Source organism: Sphaeramia orbicularis, chromosome 5 (assembly GCF_902148855.1).
Source record: "Sphaeramia orbicularis chromosome 5, fSphaOr1.1, whole genome shotgun sequence".
In the NCBI taxonomy this organism is placed as follows: domain Eukaryota; kingdom Metazoa; phylum Chordata; class Actinopteri; order Kurtiformes; family Apogonidae; genus Sphaeramia; species Sphaeramia orbicularis.
The window spans coordinates 31,780,349-31,800,938 of NC_043961.1; the positions used below are offsets into that span (position 1 = coordinate 31,780,349).

Below are 20,590 nucleotides of genomic sequence, written 5' to 3' on the forward strand. Positions count from 1 at the left end.
TTAGTACGGAGTCTATTGACCTGTACGTACCGCATGGGCGGCGCATGGAAGTTGATAAAGCTCCACCCGCTTGGGATGTTTTGGTGTCCCGTCCGAATAAACTCTAAGGGTCTGAGACTGAAGGGGACAAGCGTGTCTGTGCAACTGTTAATGCTTCACCACAGACAAGTTTACTGTCAGCGACCCTGTGTTTTATCAAGGTAGGCTAATGTCTGCTAAATATATGTGGTATGCTCACTAACATTTTATACTTAATATTTATAACTGCAAAAATTGAGAAATTACAGAATGAGCCAAACTATTTACTATTTACTATAAACAGTTATTAAAATTTCGCTTTATCAAGCTGTTTTGTTGTTGTTTTTTTATCAAACACATTTCACAGTCACAGCATTTTTGTCTTGTCCTATGTTTCACACACTGAGAGAATGAACCACATTTTGATTGTAAAATAAATATATTAGTTTAAGCAGATTTCAGTCATATATATATATATATATATATATATATATATATATATATATATATATATATATATATATATATACACATACATATATATATACATAGGCTAAAATTTGCTTAGAGGTCTAATTTATGTTTTTGTGCATAAGAAATCAATATAAATGAATCCCCAAAGGAACTTTGTGTTGGTAAATGCAAGTTATGCAAATTTACAGGATTTCAGTTCTGTTGCAACATGTTGATGGTCATATGAACCATGTTTTCAGGTCAAAAATGTCCAATTTCACCACAATTCATGCTATATTTTCATGTCACAAATGGCCAAGTTATATTTTAACTGAATTTACCTGAAAAACAAATATTCTATTCTTTTGGATTCCCCAATTGTTCTTACAAGATTCTATACTACATATCACATGTTTTATTTTTACAGGTTGCGATATGGAGTATGGTGCTGATCCATCCTGTTTATGTTATGCGAATACATACATTAAGAATGTCACATGTCACTTTTTAAGTCAACAGTTTTCTAATAATAAGCATTTTTATAAAGAAATAACACTTCTATATTGTTATTTACTCTTTAGTATGATGATAAACTATACAATAAATAATTATGATTCTAGTTTTTGCACAGGGATCATTTGTGGAAACGGTGACATGGCTGCCGAGCATCAGTATGATGGGATCTGTAACAACCATGTCACATCTGTCCACTGCCACATTTAGTGTTTTTGTTAAGCTGTTATTGTTTTAGATCCACAATACTAACATTTATGAATAAGAGGATAATTACCAATAGTAAGTATATAAGTTTATTACTAATAAAGTATTGGTACTGACCAGATCATCACGGGTAATGTCACGTCCATCCACTGTCACGTCTGTCCATCAGCAAAAGTTTTCCTGATACATTCATCCATTAATTTCCACTTAATCCTTGAGAGGGTAGTGGTCATGCCAGTGGCTATTCCATCTACCAATATGCAAAGGCGGGGTGGACCCTGACAAATACATAGTTATTAAAACTTGGTAAAACAACAAATCTAATGGTGGCCTAAAATTTTGGCACAGTATTGTATATTTCACAAACATTGTGTTAAAATGTAAATCTAACACATGGTTTTGGCACAATGTTCCATATTCTCCCATTGTTGTTATACATACCAGACCATACCATACCAACATTTTTGAAAATATTGAAAGTTAAGACTTGGGCAGAATAATGGTTGTCTTGGTTTGACTGAACTACCTAAAAAGGACAGTAATTTAATTTAATCTACATTACAATTATCTCTCATTTAAACGCATCCCTGACTAGGCAGGGTATCAGTGAGCAGGAAGGGAAAAGTACTGTGCGACAGAGCAGGGAAATGAGTAAACTCCACTTACTTTTTCATTTGTTTTTTTAGGATGTGATCACCCTATATGTCCTCTCTTCCCGCTGCTGTAATTCCAAAATAATCAAATTCTTTCTTATCTGAGCTTCAGAAATTATTACAAAATTGCTAAATTACATTTTGGGATTGCCTCAAAAAAGATGGAAAAAAAAAAGGCTGCATTTTGACACTGTCTGTTTGTAGTGAATCCATCTTGCATTATTTTTGCAAAACTTGAATATGATTTTTCATGAGAGATAAACAGCTTTATCTTCTGGACCAGATGGGACCGATGGGGTTGTGGAGGTTTCACAGGAAGTTGCTGCCGGCTGCTTGGCTGTGTTGTTTTCTGGCTGTTCAGGTATACAGCTGTCCAGAAACCTGCAGAAAGTGTTCAGGCCCAGGAAATGACCATTGTGAAGAATGCAAAGGAGGGTGGATACTACATAATGGCACCTGTGTAGGTACTGAATACAGTACCATGAGTCATCCACACTCGTATGTATGGAATGATGAACACTATTAACAGACTGCTTTTAATGCTGTATTCTCAGACATTGATGAGTGCGGTACTGAGTTGGATAAATGTCCTCCTAGCAGCTTCTGTGTGAATACAGAAGGTTCCTTTAAGTGCAAAGGTCAGTGATTTCTTATCGATGATACAATGTTTTCATTTACTTTAGAAAATGAAAAAAATAAATCCACTATATACTTAAAAGTTATGCCAGATAATATCCTGTTCACAGATTGATTGTTTTTTTAACCTCCTAAGACCCAGCTATGGGTTTTCTGTCCATGTTTGTGGACAAAGGTTTCACAGCTTTATACAAAAAACAAAACAACTGTCCACCGCAAAGGACATTCCATCTTCTGTTGTTTTAATTAAAATTGCATTGCTTAATAGTTTTTGGTATCACTGGGCAAAAATGAATGACCTTTCAGCATATTGTAATTCAAGAGGTCTGAGAGGAAACAGGCATAGTAGCTCCTTCTGTAGACACTATTTCTGTGCTGTTGAAAGAATGACACAGGGTTAAATAAAGCTGGATTACAGCTGTCATTACAGATGGCCATCCACTACTCTTTTTCATGAAAAAGTGACTTCTGTGCTCCATAGTAGATACCTTTATATTTAGCCCATCAATTTTAACTCAGAGGAGAGAGATGCAGAAGGGAGGTCTGTATTTGAAAATTCTGGTTGTTTTTTCTCCAGATTTCTACTTCTGCGGCTTTATGAAAAGTTTAAAATAACCACTGGATAATTTTCTGGTCTGATTACCTCATTGTGTGTCGTGTTCACAGTCCTCCATGTTTGTTTCTGTTGCCTTCATGCATACTAATAAACAAGTGCCATCCAAAGGATGCAAATATTTCAGGGAGAACAATGATTTGCAAGACAATATAAATAATAGAGAATAATATGAAACAGTAATATACCCCACACAACATACAATGGTTATACATCGTACGTCGGCCAGCCCTGGTCCAAAATGTATGGTTATTTACTCTTATACTGTTACTGCATCATTGTGAGATCTGATTGCTGGGGTTTGATGTTTTCTTTTTTTCCTTTTACCTTATTTACAGTATTTACTGTGCAGTCTGTAAATAAAGCTTTCTTTCCTCAGACTGTGACCCTGCCTGTGTGGGCTGTATGGGCAGCGGACCAGCTCGCTGTAGGAAATGTGCTGATGGTTATAGAGTGACAGGGTCCAAGTGCTTGGGTAGGTACATATCACAGACTGTTTTAATGCATTATTCCATTGGCATACATTCATTATGTGTATGTGAGGTTTCTTGTATTTACATGACGTACTTCTGCTTTATTTGCTCAGATATAGATGAATGCAGTGACAGAGTCCTTGCCTGTCAAGGTCTGGATGAGATTTGTGTGAACACTGAGGGCTCTTTCCGATGTGACTGTGCAGAAGGTTTTAGCCGCAAAAACAATGTTTGTGTGAAGAAGCAGCTTCCTAGTAAGTGATGTCTCACCCTGTCTTCCATATGCAAAGATACCTGTATGAACAAACACTTTAAGTCACTATTCTTGTGTTTATTTGTAGGTATTCATGAGAAAGGTCTGTTTGAAGATATTCAGGATGATGAGGTGGTGGTGCTGCAGCAGATGTTTTTGGGGGTGGTTCTTTGTGCTCTGGCCACACTGGCTGCTAAAGGAGACATGGTCTACACATCTATATTCATGGGAGCATTAGCAGCTGTTGCAGGGTACTGGCTTTCTGACAGAGGAGACCGATTCTTAGATAGCTTCCTAAAGGGACGTTGAAACTAAATTCTGTGGTAGAAACACAAATGAATGTGCCAGCTACTGTTCAGATCATTTTTGCTCTTTTTTTTCTTTTTTTTTTTAACAATAGGATAAGAAAAGTTATTGATGGGAAAATATGTAGGCGTGAATCTTTAATTTTAATTGCTGATAAATATTATAATCTGTACATTATTCTGGCATTTGGTGCTGCTGGAAAATTTGCAAAGTGTAACTTCAATTAAAAACAATTTAAATCATGAGTATGCACATACTAGGCCTTAGTACATTTGATTGCTATAATGGATCGGCTTGATAATGTCTTTGTATTGTTGTTTGAATAACATTTTCAATATGCTGAATACTTCTCAATGTGGACACTTTATATTTTTATGAATAAAGACATAAAGTTGTGTTAACACTCAGTACGTTTTATTTATTAAAATACTTTGAAAATATTTAACAGTTTGAAAAAAGTATGAAATTTTCAGTGATAAAAGAATGAGTTCTTCACATGGATAATTACGTAGACTGAACTACATGTTCTACCTAAATGTTTTGTGCAACTTCAGTTGTTGCAGTGAAATTAATATATGCATAAAAACAACTGTCATTTAATTATGTAAATGCAAAAAAAGAATGAAAAAAAATTAGGATTTGAACATTTGAATAACATGTTTTTTGACTAGTGAGCTGCACTATCCATGGTCTGTGTAACCTTTGCTTGACTCATTTCCTACCATTTTTACTGCCCACAATGTAATAATGGCACAAAAATGCCAAATATATAAACTATATGAGTACATAAATAAGTACAGTTGAATGAACTTTAATACGGTTTAATTAAACTAAATTTGCACTAAAATTCATCTGGTTTTTAGGAAAGCACAAACAGAGACAGAAAGAAAGTCACCTTTATTTGATGGATATAAACAAGCTGGCCAACACTCAATAGTAATATTCTGATACAGCACATACAATAGCAAACTGGGGCACTGAGGACAGCCTCCTAGGTTTAAAAAAGAAAAAACATTACAGAGTATCCATGCGTCATTCAAAACTTTTACTCAGTCTCGCTTTTTTTTTCTCAAGGGACTTCCTCTGGTAAAGTTTTTTAAATAGATTTTTCTCTGTTGCATCCATAACACAGACACGCCCATAAATCAAAGTAATTCACACTTATTCGCACGCACACACTCGTATGCACTCACTCACATTCCTCTTTTCTGAATACATTTACACCAGCGACCCCAAAAACATGCTGCACTCTCACAAAACTGCACAGGCTGTCTACTAAGGGGACACAGTAAGTGAGACACACATCACTCTCAAACACAACATCACACCGTCACAATGCACGATGCAGATGCAATTAATGTATGAGGAATGATGCTTCATGGGAAATTAGCTCACGTTCACACAAGTAATCATTCAGCATGCTGGACACTCACATTTAACTTGTTCCTAGATCTTTACTGTACAGCTCAAAACATTTACTTATACAAAGAGTACAGTCTCAAACTGGCATATTAATAAGCTGAAACAATAGAAAAAATAAAGCTCAAATTAAATACAAAAATGAATAAAAAAAGTAAACACAATATTTGTTCTGTCAAACAAAAATGCTTCTGGCATTGGTCACAGTGATTTGTTTAATCCAGAGTTTTCAGCAACATACAATAAAAGAAAAATAACCTGTGTACAACAATAAAGTGAATGTATGTCAGGCTTTTTAAATGTTTTTCTTCGAAGGCCTAAGAAAATTACTGGTGAATCTACAGGCCTTTCGCCTTAAGTTTCCATCTTTCTACATGGCTGCTTCTAGGCACAGATGTAGACTGAACTTCTTGACCTTTTCTTGCACAGAGTGGGATGTCAGTCATTCACAACTAGGATTAGTCTTTAGTCTGAGCCCAGGAAACCAGCCCCAGTCTCTAAGCCTCTGTGAGAAATCGCTCTGCATAGAGAACAGGAGATAATCCTTACATCATCACTTTCAGTTGGCACGTTATGTAAAAATCAGCATGCATGGGCACAATTGTAATGTTCCATGTTGTCTACCACGTAAATCATATATGCTGTTTCATGGTAGGAGAACCCCCTACTTCAAGTATTCAGTAGATAAGGACCTGAAAATGGAGGATTCGCACTCCGGCCCCCTGATGGTGAAGTGAGAGGATTTTTGCTCCTCTGTCTGTTTGCATTGTCTTCCCTTTTTTTTTTACCCAAATCAGGACCTTTCTCCTTAACATTGTAAACACAAACACCAACATTTCACACAATCTGGTGATTCTTTGTCAGTGACGGGGGTGATTAGGTTCATATGGGAAGTAGATGATGCGTGGATCATCTCTGTTTATGGAAGATGGAAGGACATTTATATACAACAATCAACACTTGGCCATTTAAGGGAGACACACGTGGGCTGAGGGACAGGAAGTGGGATTGTAACAGTCTAATTCATTTCCACTAAACTGCAACAATGTGTGTTGGTTTTTCTAGTTAGTCAGCTGTCACAGTCACATACGTCACCACTTCTGTTTACAAGACGACAAATACGACAAACACGCAAAAGAAATGCAATCCCGACAGAGTCACTCAAACCTCCACTTGGATGTTAATAGTGATAGTCCTCACTCACAAGTGCAAGTTTCTGACCGCTGTGTGCAGCAGACATAATCTCATTGCTACTTATGTGAGCTGCAATAAGTTTTTTTTTTTTTTTCTAAGTTGCTACCACAGGCCAAGTGGTCTTCAACTGAGTGTCAACAAATATTTTCACATTAAGAAAGGAATGTAATAATCTTATCTTTTCTAGTTTTCTAGATAGATTTGGATACACTTTTCTTTTTGCAATAAACTTCTCTTAAGCTCTTTTTCTATTGGGCTGTCCTGTATTTTCAGACAGGGAATGTTACTTGCTGCTGAGGGGTTTTCTTACAATGTACAAATCAGAGGAAAATCCCATCACTCAACACTCTAAATAAGACATCTTTCTGACCTCCAGCCAGTTAGAAAAATAACCATGAAGAACAAACATATATTATCTTGTCAGTTTGAAACAGTTTTCTGACCACGTATAGACACACTCTATAGATTTCTCTCTATATGTATAATATATGCATATCTATCATATTATGTGTACAGTTTTTACGAGGCACAGGCCACCTTGTTGAGAAGGAGAAAACAAGTCACTATGTTTAGGGAGGTCACACATGACTACTGCTGGAAAAGGAGAATTACGAGGGAGATAGTCTGGAGGGAAAAGGGAACAGGAGCATACTGTAGGTTAGAGATTTAGGTGTCAATGGTACAAATAGACCTGCAGGGAAACATCTACTGAACATCACCTTTCCTTATAGTCTATAATGGTATTTATAGTAGCAATATTTGCAGAGGCTAATCACCTCTGTGTGGGTCTTAAAGTGGTCATGGCACACAAAGCCCCCATTGTCACATTGTATGTACAAAGCAGTCTTTTACAGTTGTTTATTAAGCCCATGGTGGGATCGAGTCCCTCCACTGTAAAAGGACTAAAAGATGCTCTTCACCAGGTCTTCTGACACCATTTAGTTTGAGCACCAGCAGAAGCACCATTAGTAAAAATTCCTGCAACACGGAGGAGGTGCATAGGTGCATAGTCTCATTAACTCAAAGTAATCTGACTGATGAACATTTTCTGACCACTCTCCAGACTGATCCAGTTTGATAGTTGATTCCATTTTGATAAATTTGAGGAAGAAATGGGAAATAAAAATGCATTTACTCTATGTTGACATCTGCATAGATTGATTTTTTGACTACTTCTGATTTAAATGAGGTAACATGAAGAGAAACATTGATAGCAGCCACAGCTCAAGGCTCAAACAAGCCCAAGAACAGGAGGCCCTGCTCATGCAGCCACGGAAAACCAGGACGCTGCAGGCAAGACTAAAGGCGTACAGTCAGTCAGCTCATAACTCTTCCTTTTGCTATCAAACATGACAACAGAAAAACCTAAAATCACCCAAAACATGGTGTATGCGAAGCATGCTAGTGAAAGGGGCACTACATCTCTTTTGGAAAGGATAAACATGAACTTCTTTAGAAAGGGATGGTGTGAGGAACGGTAAAAAAAAGAGGTCAGTATGTCGGAAATGGTACACATGGGAACATAATTTAGCAATTAAAGCAACAGAAGAGACTCTGCACACTAATGATAGCCAGGTAGACGGGCCAGATGTCACCAGGTGAGTCAGCAGGGCAGTGAAGATCGAGAAACTATGACAGAGTCAGAGCCAGAGGAGTCAGTCAGGCAGGTGAAACAGACAGCAAGACAACCATGATCTTGAATAAAGAAACGACACCAGCGATAAAAAAAGAAAAACAGTAGGCTGGCAGGGTGGAAACAGTCATGAGATCTCTGTTTGGGAGATTCAAGAGGGTGGTGTTGGCTTGAAGAGGTGCAGACGGGAGCGCTCAGCATGTGATAGCCACGTGAGGAGACCTTTGTGGCAAAGAGACGCAGGATGTTGACCACACGCCTTTTTCGAAGCAACAGTCTGACACAGAGCACATGTATTTGTTTATCAGTATCCATATCCGTCTCTTTCTGCAGATTCAGTCCAAGAAGTGTGATCCTGTACAGAGTAGGAAGTGGAGGATGTCTGTTTCTGGTCACACAAAGAAGAGATCTCAGGTCACCTTCAGCAAAAAGGAAATCGCAGTGTGAGTTAAAGTTTGGAAACAAGCTGGAAACATACAGGAATATATGTCCTTATAATAAGCATGTGTTACCTGCTCAGTGGTCAGTCTCCCTGCATGACCTGCACACCTGAGTACCCCCTCCTCATTCCCACATAAAAACAAAACAAAAAACAAAACAAAAAAACCCAAAAAACAAAGATCCCACTGCTGAGTTTTGATTAAGTGGAGGTAATAAATGTTTGGTTGGGTAGTGTTTCAACATCATGGCATGGCTGTGCTCCTCCAGTAGTGACTGAATCATCTGCATCAGTGTGAAATAGAAAGAATTGCATCAGCATGAAAATCATTCTTTATAAAACAGCAAAGGACATTAACCCTTAGGGGTCTGAGACTATTTTGGCCATTTTTGAGAACTTCTGAATTTGCCTTTTTATACTATATAAAGAAATGTTTTCTATACCCATGTTTGTTTGTTTGTTTTTTTCAGCTCAGTTTCATCTATCTCATCTGCCTATTATTTTTTCACTTTAACCTATTATATCAACACAAAATTCCAAAAAACACACAAAAAATATAAAATCCGATTTGAAAAATGTATATAATTTATTGCAGAAATAATGCCTCAAATGCTTAACGAACCTTTTGAATGACTTTAAAAGTGAATATTGGTTCCAAATATTAGGTATAGAAAATTAAAATTGTAATAAATTAAAACTACACTCAAATATTTGACATAAAAGCATATCTTTACTTAAGCGTTTTCTCACCAGCCCACCCACCCCCCCCAATTCCTCCCGATTTCCACATCTGGCTCAGGTGGGGGTCATTCTCACCATTACCTGTAATGCTAATGCAGTCTGTGGATTAGAATCCGCAGATTCTGCCAGTTTTTTTCCGTTTTGAAAAAGGACAAAAAATTACGAAGATATGGTTAGAAATATAAGACCCCCCCACCTCATTTTCATACTTTTATTCACATTTGTTTGCTCCGAGTTCAAACTGTCATATCTCCACTTGTATTTGCTCTATCAACAGCAAATAAAAAGTGATAGAGTGTTTCACATCCACACCTTTGAATGCAATTGTCCCCAATGGTCTATGTGACCGACTTCCAACGCTACGACGTGTTGAAAATGTCATGTTATTCAGTCATGGGGCCGTGAGCGCGGACCCCTAAGGGTTAAGGATGGCAAAGTATAAAGGTTTTAAATACATCTTACCCCTCAAAACAACATTAGAGCTTTGGTTGTCACAGCAAGGATTACGCCCAAATGCCCTCCTCATCATCCTGTTGGCAGCGAAGTTACACACCAGCAGCAGGGATACACATGGAAGTCAGAAAGAGGGCAACAACTATAGTAACTACTGATCAAATGACATTACTGGCAGAAAAATAAGTGCCTTAAGAAGAAAAAGGAAGCTTCAAGAGAAAGTATTAACGGATAAAATTACAGACTAGTTTATAATGCAAGTGCAAAGTTGTTAGGGTAATCTTTTAGGCTGTTGGATTTTACTTAAGTTTGCATTTTTTTTACTTTGTATCTAAACATGGCAGTGTGATTCATATGGTGCACAAAATCGAGCCATATTGTATGTTGTGAAATGTATTTACTATTAGAAACTAGTCAAAAGTATTGATTATTTGCAACTTAAACCAAACTTCCTGATACATTTTAGTAAATCACTTAGTTATGTTTTTCCTCGACTTTTTTTTTTTCTCATAAAGGACATAGAGGAATGATAGAACATCCTTACATTTTTGAGAAACTACAGAATTTCAGAAAATGAAAGATTATATTTGTAAAATTCACAGTCAAAGTCAGTGTTGTACTGGAAGTCAGTCGCAGGACAAACAAAAAAGAAACCTAGAAGGAAACTTTATGTCAATTAATTAACTGATACTCTAAAAAATATATTTTTCTCTTCTTTTTTGAAAATTCCAACCTCATATTTTTTGCATATATTAATACAGATATGTTCTTTCCAACAATATAACTGTTTTTATGGCAGAACTTGTCCTACATGAGCAATATGCATTTGAAATATAGGTGTGATTTTGTGTAAGTTTAATTTTTTAAGATACTAAACCACATTAGTACGACAAAATGCGAAATAAACACTAAAATTTGAAATATCTGATCAGTGTGAAGATACACTGCACTGAAATTGCTGTGAAGCATGAATTGAGTTTTCAGCAACCTATTATTTCAAAAATATTTAACTTTTGATCACATTTTACATAACCTAAAGACATCTAGTATATTAGAACTAATGCCATGTAGCTATCATGAATGGTGAACTAGAATTAGCGTCACACGTTTTTACAGTAATATCTACATCTCATCCCATTTTCAATGTGCCGATACCTTTAAAATTAATGAAGATATGAGGCTTTAGGTCTGTATGGTGTTTACCACAACTAATGACATTATTTTCTGAAAGCGTGAAACAATTCTGTAATTGTCAAATACAAAGGTTTTCTGAAATTTGGTGATTTGAGGTGGATTTATCCAGCTACGTATTGTCTTCTTTCTGTAATCGCTGTGTCTACACTCTACTGCCCAACAAATTATTGATAAGAAGTCATACTATAATGCTGACACCATTTTGGATGGAAAGCCTCTGCCTCTTTGCTTCTAAACCACAGGTGTCAAACATGCAGCCCGGGGGCCAAATCCAGCCCGCCAAATGGTCCAATCCGGCCCGTGGGATGAATTTGTGAAATGCAAAAATTACACTGAAGATATTAATAATCAATGGTGTCAAAATCATTTTAATTCAGGTTCCACATACAGACACATACAGTCCAATTAGATTTCAAGTGGGTCAGAACCAGTAAAATATTATCATAATAACCTGTAAATAATGACAACCCCAAATTTTCTTTGTTTTTTGGTGTAGAAAAGTAAAATTACATGAAAATGTTTACATTACTAAACTATACTTTTACAAAAAACATGAACAACATGAACAAATATGAATAAACGGAAATGTCTTAAGAAAAATAAATGCAATTTTACCAATATTCTGCCTGGTACTAAATGTTTTGTGAGATTGGAATGCACATGTGTAAATGATAAACTGATAAACCTAGGTATAATATTGTTAAAATTACACTTGTTTTTCTTAAGATAATTCAAGTTCATTCATTCATTTTCTGAACCTGCTTTATCCTCACTAGGGTCACGGGGGTTGCTTGGAGCCTATCCCAACTACTAACTACTTACACCGTGGACATTTGCCAGTTCATCGCAGGGCACAATTCAAGTTGTTCATGTTATTCAAATTTTTAACAAAATTTTGTAGATCCAAACCTGATCATAATATAATTTTACTTTTTTCACTGTTATTATTTTACTGGTTTGGCTCACTTGAGATCAAATTGGGCTGAATGTGACCCCTGAACTAAAATGAGTTTGACACCCCTGTTCTAAACTCTTTAGTTCATTGGCATTAGTGGACTCCATGAGTAGTCAACCTAGTTCTTCTACATGGGTGTAAGAGATTCACTTGAACACACACGCAAACCTTAGTGATTGAACATTTAAACCTCTGTGAGTGAAAAAAACAGAATATATCTGCACATTATTGTAAAATGAGCTCAGACCTAAACAGAACAGAGTGTTTAAAGCATGATGTAATAACACAGATGAAGCAGAAGACTGACCTGGTCTGGGGAGGGGCGGTGACCAGCGTGTGGAGGTCCTCGAGCCGGACCTCCACGATGGTGTGGGGATGGGTGACGTGGATGCTGGCCGTGGTGTGGGTGTTGTGGGTGTTGAGGGTGTTGTGGATGTTGTGGGTGTTGAGGGTGCTGAGGGTGCTGGGGATGCGGATGCTGAGGGTGGGGGCCTTGTTGGGGAGGACCGTGTGGGTGCTGAGGGTGGGGGTGCTGCGGCGGGGGATGCCCATGTGGGTGCTGCGGAGGATGCTGGGGTGCTGTTGATGTGGGTGTTGGGGCTGTGGAGGCCGTGGATGTTGCTGATGCTGGAGCGGTGGTTGCGGGTGCTGAGGATGTTGCTGGGGGTGCTGTTGGTGAGGAGGGTGGGGGTACTGTGCTTGTGGCTGCTGGGGGTGTGGGTGCTGTGGGGGCGCTTGCGGATGCTGAGGGTGCTGTGGGTGTTGTGGGTGTTGTGGGTGCTGTGGGTGTTGCGGGTGTGGGGCGTGTGGATACTGAGGCTGCTGTGTGTGGGGAGGGTGGGGGTACTGGGGTTGGGGCTGAGGCTGAGGCTGGGGGTGTGGGGGCTGAGACTGGGGGTGGTGAGGACCATGTGGATGATATTGCTCGTCTTCGTAGTTGTCGGCTATGAGCTTCATTCTGCTTTGTGTCTGTGAAAAAAAGGAAAAACATCAGCGTGACAATGATTCAATGAGAAGAAACTGCAACATTTTCATCATAATGAGCATCCAGTGACTGTTTAACCAAGCAAATATCTGTCTGATGAGCATCAAGACAGGAAGATCTAATTACATATAATTAAGGCCTTAGTAACAACAATACAAAAACACCTTTAATGCTGTCAGATGATGATTCATGTCTGTATTTGCCAAAAAATGATCTTCGGTAACACTTTATAATAAGTACACACTATGAAGCATTAGTTAAGCATTAACAAATACTGTATTCATCATTATAAAGCATATTTCTGACATAAATACTCATTAATATATGGTTTATAAATAAAGTTATAAATGTTTTACTCATCATTAATTAGAACATTAGTTATGGATTAACAAATACTGTATTCATCCTTTATAAGGCATATTTCTGACACAAATACTCATTAATATATGGTTTATAAGCACAGTTATAAAGGTTTTACTCATCATTAATAAGCTCATCTACAATATGCTTAATGATTGTATTTTTATACTTTAGAAATTATGGATTCAGTATTTAAAAATTTTGAATTGCATCACTTACAAACCAGTTTTGATGTGCATTTATGCTCGCACATACACTATTCGGACATGTACTAATGGTTAGTGAATATTTTAGTGGGTATTTTATACAAACTCACATATTTATTTTCCAATAGATGTCTTATAAACACTTAATAATACAGGAATTCATTATTTCAGGTAGTTATAAAGCACTTACTACTCATTACTTAAGTATATGGTGTGAGCTCATCTAAAGTGTGCACTGTCTATGTCCTCTAAAGCATTTACAAATGAGATTTAAAGGTTGGCAATGTCTAAATATTCAGAAAAGTTTCAGTTATTCTAACAAAGGAACGACACAGCACATGGGATTATTAAAACAAACTGCATGATTGAATGATGAATGATTATGAATGATTAGTAGAACATTTATAACTGTGCTTATAAACCATATATTAATGAGTATTTGTGTCAGAAATATGCTTTATAAATGATGAATTCAGTATTTGTTAATGCTTAACTAATGCTTCATAGTGTGTACTTATTATATAGTGTTACCAGATCTTCTGACCATTTAATGCACATCTGATGAATTGTCCACGTTCTGTCATGGGTTTGGATATTCATCTTATTCGTGTGGTTCAGCTGTGACAGCTTTGTCAAGTTGTATTTAAAGCTACAATACATAACACGAGTTCAGTGTTAGTGATTTCTCTGCTGTTCTTCCCTTTTAGGTGAACTGCGGCAGATCCTCATTCCACTCCTTCAAATAGGAGAAAATAATGTGACTCACAGATTTAACCCAATTGTTTCTCTCTAAACTCGCCCGTCTGATATTGGACTCATTTTTCACAAGCCACACATCTCGTGATCATTCTTTCATTAGAGTGACTTTTCACCAACACATGGCTGAGGAGAAAAGTGATTTGGTTTGAGACTTATTTCATCCTCAGCAACAAACTCTCGTGAGCTCTCACAATACAAATCTCATCTGAGTTAAAAACATGTAAGATAATAAAACAAATGCCCGTTATTATGAAATAGTGTTAATTACCTGTAAAATACATCTTTGATTTGGACCCTATTACTCTGCTTCCATTTTACCCACATAAGATTTCCAAACCTTTTAAGTACATACATTTAAGAAACAGGAAGTGGAACATTAAACTTCAGTATTAATATCTAAATATGTCTGGTCCTATGATATACATTTTGTCGACTTATGTACTTATTATGTATCTGTAATTAAATCTGAGAAATCTGTAATTTGGTCAAAAACACAAAATAGCAGCTCATTTCATTTAGTCTCATGTTATTTGGTGCCACCTCCCCTATACTAATATTATGTTAGGATCCAGTTACATAAGATTAATACATTAAACTAAGTCTAGCGTGAATACATCTTAATACTTTGAGCATGATTTTTGTCACTTTTAACAGATTTTGTTCAGTAGTTGTGGTAAAACTTGACTGAGACTTAGCAGCATAGGTTACATACAGCGAGAATGAAGTAAATTATACATCTAAGCGTAGAGACTTAAAGTGAAGTCAGATTTATGTTTAAAGACCAAATACTTGACTTAGACCTGAATGCTGGAGACTTCATTTGTTTTAGATTTGCCTTCACTTGCAGCTATTTTAGAGCTGCCTTAAGAAGGTCTTAAATTTTCATCACACATTGAACGCTTCATTAATAGAAATATGCAGTGATTTGCCCTCAGTCATGTGCTGTAGAAATGATGAATACCATCAATAAAAGCATGAATGGCACCAAAAAAAGCTGACCAGTTTTGCTTGTGAAATGTAATAGTCTGAGTGGAAAAATCTAGAAAAAAAATAAATAACAAAATCGCTGACTCACACTGCAAAACTATCAGATGCTACATTTGGAACAGCAGCCTTGTACATGTTGTAACCATTAAAGATGAAGAGGAAAAAAAAGTCTCATTGCCTGGAGCAGGAATATTTTTCATTTTGATTAACGTCGCCATGGTAACCAGCTACAGACAGGTCTTTCCTTGACATTAAGCCCAAGTACTAACATGTTGTTTGAGCTGGTGCATCAGTTTGTCCCGGTCCCTCTTCAGACCCAGAACCTCCTCTTGGGTCTTCTTTTTGTTGGAGGCAGACAGTTCCAGTAGAGCAATATTAGCATCTTTCTCACTGATGGCTGCCAGAAGAGCTTGTTGTCTAAAAATGAACAAAACAACAATATGGTATTAAGCAAGAAGCAGCGACAAATGAATGATATAAAGTGTAGGAAAGCAAATTCATGAAGTTTCTTAATGGGGTCATATTTTGCTTTTTTAAATGACATTATGCATTTTAAAACATTTCCCTGTGGTCTACATAAACTGTAAATGCTATGCTTGGGTCTGAATTCTTCATTAATTCAACTCCACAGGTCCATCTTCAACCCTATTTCTGAGTAATGACACCAGAAATGTCATTTTGAGAATTGGCCCTTTAAATGCACATGAGCCACTTCACACCCCACCCCCTCCAGGTTGTTGACCGTGCTGCTCTGCCCCATTTCTCTGTACTCTGTGAAATGTTTGTCAGAAGTCTTGACCTTATATATGCAAATGTTGTAACATAACTAGTTATGGACACAACAAATTAAGAAGGAATAAAACAGGTTGCAGAAATCCACTCGATTTTTGCCAAAATCAATATAAAGATAACTTTGAAGCACCTCGAGGGTTCAAACCTTTTGAACTGTTAGGGTCCCCAAATACAAAAATAAATGTACCAAAGACTAATAAAAGTGGGTTTAGCAAAATATAACCCCTTTAAACTAAACACAAGCCTTACAGCATCATTTCACCAATTGCAGGTGTAGGTGGATATTTTAGGGAGGAATTTAACCTATGAATGACTATGAATGTGGAATACATTTCAGGCGGTAATGAGGGTGGCACTAACTTCATATCCAGGATCTCCTCGAGCTGTTTCCTGCGTTCTTGTCTCATGTTGGTGAGGTGGGTGTCCCTCTCCTGCAGAGACTGCTGTGTGGATGACAGACGCTGCTTCGTGGCATCCAGTTCCTGCCTCGTCCTTTCCAGTGTGTTCATCAGCTCCTCCAGCTGACAGACAGCACAAAGGTCACATGTAAACATCTCACCTTAAATTATTACATGACTTATGTCAATACATGATTTAAATGAAACGATTCTATGGTCAGTTATTTCATTATTGTAGACGATGCTATGAATAACAGACCGTTGCTTTGGGCACTAAAGCTGACTAATAATTTGTATTTTCATTGTTTCTGAAAGTCCAAACAACACATTGCAAAGATGTCATAAATTGCAATGCAATGACATATTCAAACTGAATATTTGATCACTCAGATGAAGACATGTACATGAGCCATGTATTCACGCCATTTAGTCTGATGAAGCCCAAACTGCATCAGCTACTTAGATTAAATGTTGTCAGTTTGGTGGCAACTGTAAAGTTAGTTTGGTTATTTTTTGACTGAATAACTATATTAATGATAACAGTTTTGTACATAACAGTGTTGTGCCAGTGTATTATGCAAAGCTGTGATCATAAAGTGTGGAGATCATCTATAAATAACTTTTGCACAACATTGGTGGTCAAATTATTAATTCATTCATTCATTCATTCATACAATCATTCATATCTGTCTAAAAAGTGACAATGCACAGCAAAGTAATCACTGTTGCAATAATACAAAGCCCTACCAGGTCAACTCCAGCATCACTGCATAACCCTGACAGGTATTATTTTACAATAATGACCAGCCCACTGTACATGATCACATACATAAGTCATACAGTCAAATCAACAGAAGTAATCATTTCTTATTAGTCTATCTGCACCTTTAGATGGTGGCCAGTCTCCATGGAGCCATCTTTACGGGGGTCCTGTCCCAGGCCTTTCTTGTCCCCTTGGGGTCCGAGTTTGATGTTTGGACCCTTCTTTGTCTGATCTTTACCTCCTTGTCTGCAAAACAAGTAATTCAAAGAGTTTTCACGCCAATTACCCTTATTAACTTATTAACTTTATAGTTATTATACCATTTACCTCATGAAGAAGCACAAAATGCATTGTTATTATTTTTAAAGTTTAAAATATTAGTAGATGTATGTAGAGTAGTAGGGTATATCACATAACCAGATACCACAACAAAAAGCATCAAACACAAACAAATAGAACAGTGTAACGAACAATGTTAGGTTAATTTTGAATGACTCAAGCTTCAAAATACCATAAGTTCGCCAACACGACATGAGACATCAGATGAACTGATTGCTTCATGTTAACATTGAAGAAGAGATGAAATGACGCACCAGAATTAGCATGGGGAGAGGTCAAGATGGGGGAGCGATCAGGGCTGGGACTTTACTTACCTGGGAGCTAGACTGCAGATGGGGAGAGGAAAAGGTATAAAAGGAGATGATAGGAAAAGTGGAAGAGACGAGAGCACACAAAAGAAAAAGTAAAAAAAAAAGAGACATTAGAACCATAAAATAAAGAAACAACCACAAGAAAAAACAATACAGAGGACCCAGAGGAGATCACAGTGTGTTCACTGAGAGATTACAAAGGCGCCTGTGACAGCCGCTGCCCTGCAGCCTGACACAGCTAATGCAGGATGCACCTTCTCTGAAGACATGAAACCATGTGCATCTGCTGCCAAGTCTGGCACTCACAGACATGCAGTCAGACAAGCAAAAATCAGCCAGGCAAAAGTAGAAGGGAGGAGGACAGGTTTTAGTGCAGAGCAAAGGGTGGGAGAGCCAACAGTGGTTTGACCAAGTGGGCAAAAAGAGTGAGAGAATCAGTTATGGATGCAGGGTTGGTCAGACAGAAGAGACCTGACTGAACTGACACACTTCAGGACAGAGGGTTCAGCGAAGACCCTACCTACTACAGCACCTCACTCACTGAGCCCGTGTAGACCTGGAACACAGCAGCTCTATTCATGCAGGCCGCTAGGCTGATCATTTCCCTTAGTATCTGGTAGAGCAAGCTCGGCAGGGTAGGTGGGGGGGGGGGGCTGGGAGGAAGCTGGGAAAGACCACTTGAAAAGAGAGGGGCAGTCAAGTGATGTCACTGGGATGACATACGGTTTGAAGGTGCAGGGGTGAGGTACAGAGGGGAAGGTGGCTAAGGGTGAGGCAGTAGATGGGAGGCTGGAATCAGCAGGGGAAGCGTGCTCATGGCAGGAGGAGGCCTCAGCTCTAAGGACAGACTTTCTACACAAGCTACACAAACAGCCAACACCACAAGAAGACACAAAAGCTGTGTATGTGTGTGTTTGCATGTGTGTTAGTGTGCATATGTGCACTGAGAGGTTTCAACAAAGGACACAGGGACTGCAAGTATAGTAATTCAACAAAATCATACAACAAGTGGCAGCAGTTGGTAAAATCACACATATTAAACATAATTATGAGGTTATTTTGAACACTGAGTCTGTGGCATGATTTTCACTACAATCTAGCATGTATTTAAGTGTTATACAGTATATACAGTTAAGACTGGAAATGCATTATGCTATTTGTGAAATATTATTGATGTGTGGACAAATGCTAATGTGTGACTTTACCATACAACCTTACAGAAACAAGCTATAACAGGTCTCAAAGTAACATTTACTATTCAGGAAATCAAATGAATATTGCTGAATATATGTCCACAATTGGGACATATATTTCAGAATGATGGCCTGATGGTTGTAAAATCTCTCTGAAGTACATACCTTAGTTTTTAAGGTTTGTATTTCATGTTAATTATAATACAAATACATTAGTCACATTTGTAAAATTACTCATGTAATTAAATTGATAATATCCCAATATCCCATTCTGTCATCACTGAAAATATAGATGGCTGATAATGCTGGTTGCAACATGCAGCTCTAAAAAAAATGCACATGCAATATAAAATCTGGCTCTCTCACACACATTTTCACTCACAAACAGAACAAAAACCATTCATGGCACATTCACATAAAGATAATAATGAGACAAACACATGCTGAAAAACTAAAACAAACCATAGTCCACAGATCTTTGTATCACGTGCATTGCTACATTAACACCAGTGACTAAAACTGAAGCCTTTCAATGTGATGCAAAGATCTGTGAATCCTTCAGACAGCAAGCAGACCCAGGCACACAGGTGGAACCAGATGCAGTTGCAGCAGTCGCAGTCGAAGACTTAAACCACGCAGCCGAGCTGAAGTGCCAGGGCAGAGCACTCACTTTCCCAGGAAATCCCACACCATGCCCCCTATCTGCTGGGGAGCAGCGGACACAGAAGGGAGCGGGTCAGGGGGAGCTCTGCCACTGGGACGAGGGGTGGGGCGAGGGGCAGAGGGAGGGGGACTAGTGTCAAGGGACACAACAAAGAAACAGTTGCAAGGAGAATGGTTTAGGGTTGAAAAAACAGAATAAGAGAAAGGAAAAGAAAGAAGGTTAAAGACGGAGGATTGAAGTGATCAGTGGTAGAGGGTATAAAAAGGGAGAAGTGGGCATGAAACGGAAGCAGGAAGGGAGAACAGGGCAGAAAAAGTGGGTAAAGATGGCAAAGAAGGACAAGAACACTTAATTAATCAAACACCACTAACAAATCAGCATGACACTGAAACGAAATGGTCCCTATCATTGGTTGGGAGGAGAAAACACAGCTGGTTTTAAGAGTTCGGGACCCTATTTGTAGTAGAAAACTATCATGTGTGGCAGATGTGTGGTTCTCAGGCAGCAACAACTTTTTGCCTTGGTCTTACAGTAGGTTTGTCTCTCATGTTGAGTATGGTTTCCAAATTAAAAACAAAACAAAACAAACAAAAACATCTGAATTCAAGTGAAAGCATCCAGTAAGGAGACTGTTGACCTCATTGAAGCCACCATCTTTATTTATATGGTCTTATTAATGT

The 20,590-nt window shown here is 37.9% G+C and overlaps 2 protein-coding genes across 7 annotated transcripts in view; one reads left to right on the top strand and one right to left on the bottom strand.

Annotated features, from left to right (window-relative positions):
- Positions 1–64: 64 nt before the first annotated feature.
- creld1a (CRELD disulfide isomerase 1a) lies at positions 65–4,446 on the top strand. The gene is made up of 6 exons (XM_030133465.1): positions 65–200; positions 2,128–2,308; positions 2,399–2,482; positions 3,473–3,568; positions 3,680–3,820; positions 3,908–4,446. The coding sequence occupies exons 2-6, from the start codon at positions 2,128–2,130 to the stop codon at positions 4,126–4,128; spliced, it is 723 nt and encodes a 240-aa protein (XP_029989325.1). The 5' UTR covers positions 65–200; the 3' UTR covers positions 4,129–4,446.
- A 561-nt stretch (positions 4,447–5,007) lies between these two features.
- erc2 (ELKS/RAB6-interacting/CAST family member 2) overlaps positions 5,008–20,590 on the bottom strand; it is a 47,994-nt gene continuing 32,411 nt past the window's right edge. For 4 of the 6 annotated variants that reach the window (XM_030133454.1, XM_030133452.1, XM_030133453.1 and 1 more), the window contains 9 exons: positions 19,917–20,039; positions 18,057–18,068; positions 17,526–17,649; positions 16,603–16,763; positions 15,720–15,867; positions 12,461–13,122; positions 10,014–10,081; positions 8,884–9,094; positions 5,008–8,790 (listed from right to left, as the gene is read on the bottom strand). In XM_030133454.1, coding sequence (XP_029989314.1) covers positions 9,012–9,094; positions 10,014–10,081; positions 12,461–13,122; positions 15,720–15,867; positions 16,603–16,763; positions 17,526–17,649; positions 18,057–18,068; positions 19,917–20,039 — 1,381 coding nt within the window. In that variant the 3' untranslated portion in view covers positions 5,008–8,790; positions 8,884–9,011. The remainder of the gene's footprint in view (positions 8,791–8,883; positions 9,095–10,013; positions 10,082–12,460; positions 13,123–15,719; positions 15,868–16,602; positions 16,764–17,525; positions 17,650–18,056; positions 18,069–19,916; positions 20,040–20,590) is intronic. The other 2 variants (XM_030133451.1, XM_030133455.1) reach the window with 2 other exon arrangements.

Bases quoted from the DNA above. Each gene is read 5' to 3' on its own strand.
- creld1a (XM_030133465.1), top strand. From the start codon at position 2,128: ATGGGACCGATGGGGTTGTGGAGGTTTCACAGGAAGTTGCTGCCGGCT. The intron at 2,309-2,398 runs GTACTGAATACA...CTGTATTCTCAG, and splicing joins ACATAATGGCACCTGTGTAG to ACATTGATGAGTGCGGTACT. The intron at 3,821-3,907 runs GTAAGTGATGTC...GTTTATTTGTAG, and splicing joins TGTGAAGAAGCAGCTTCCTA to GTATTCATGAGAAAGGTCTG.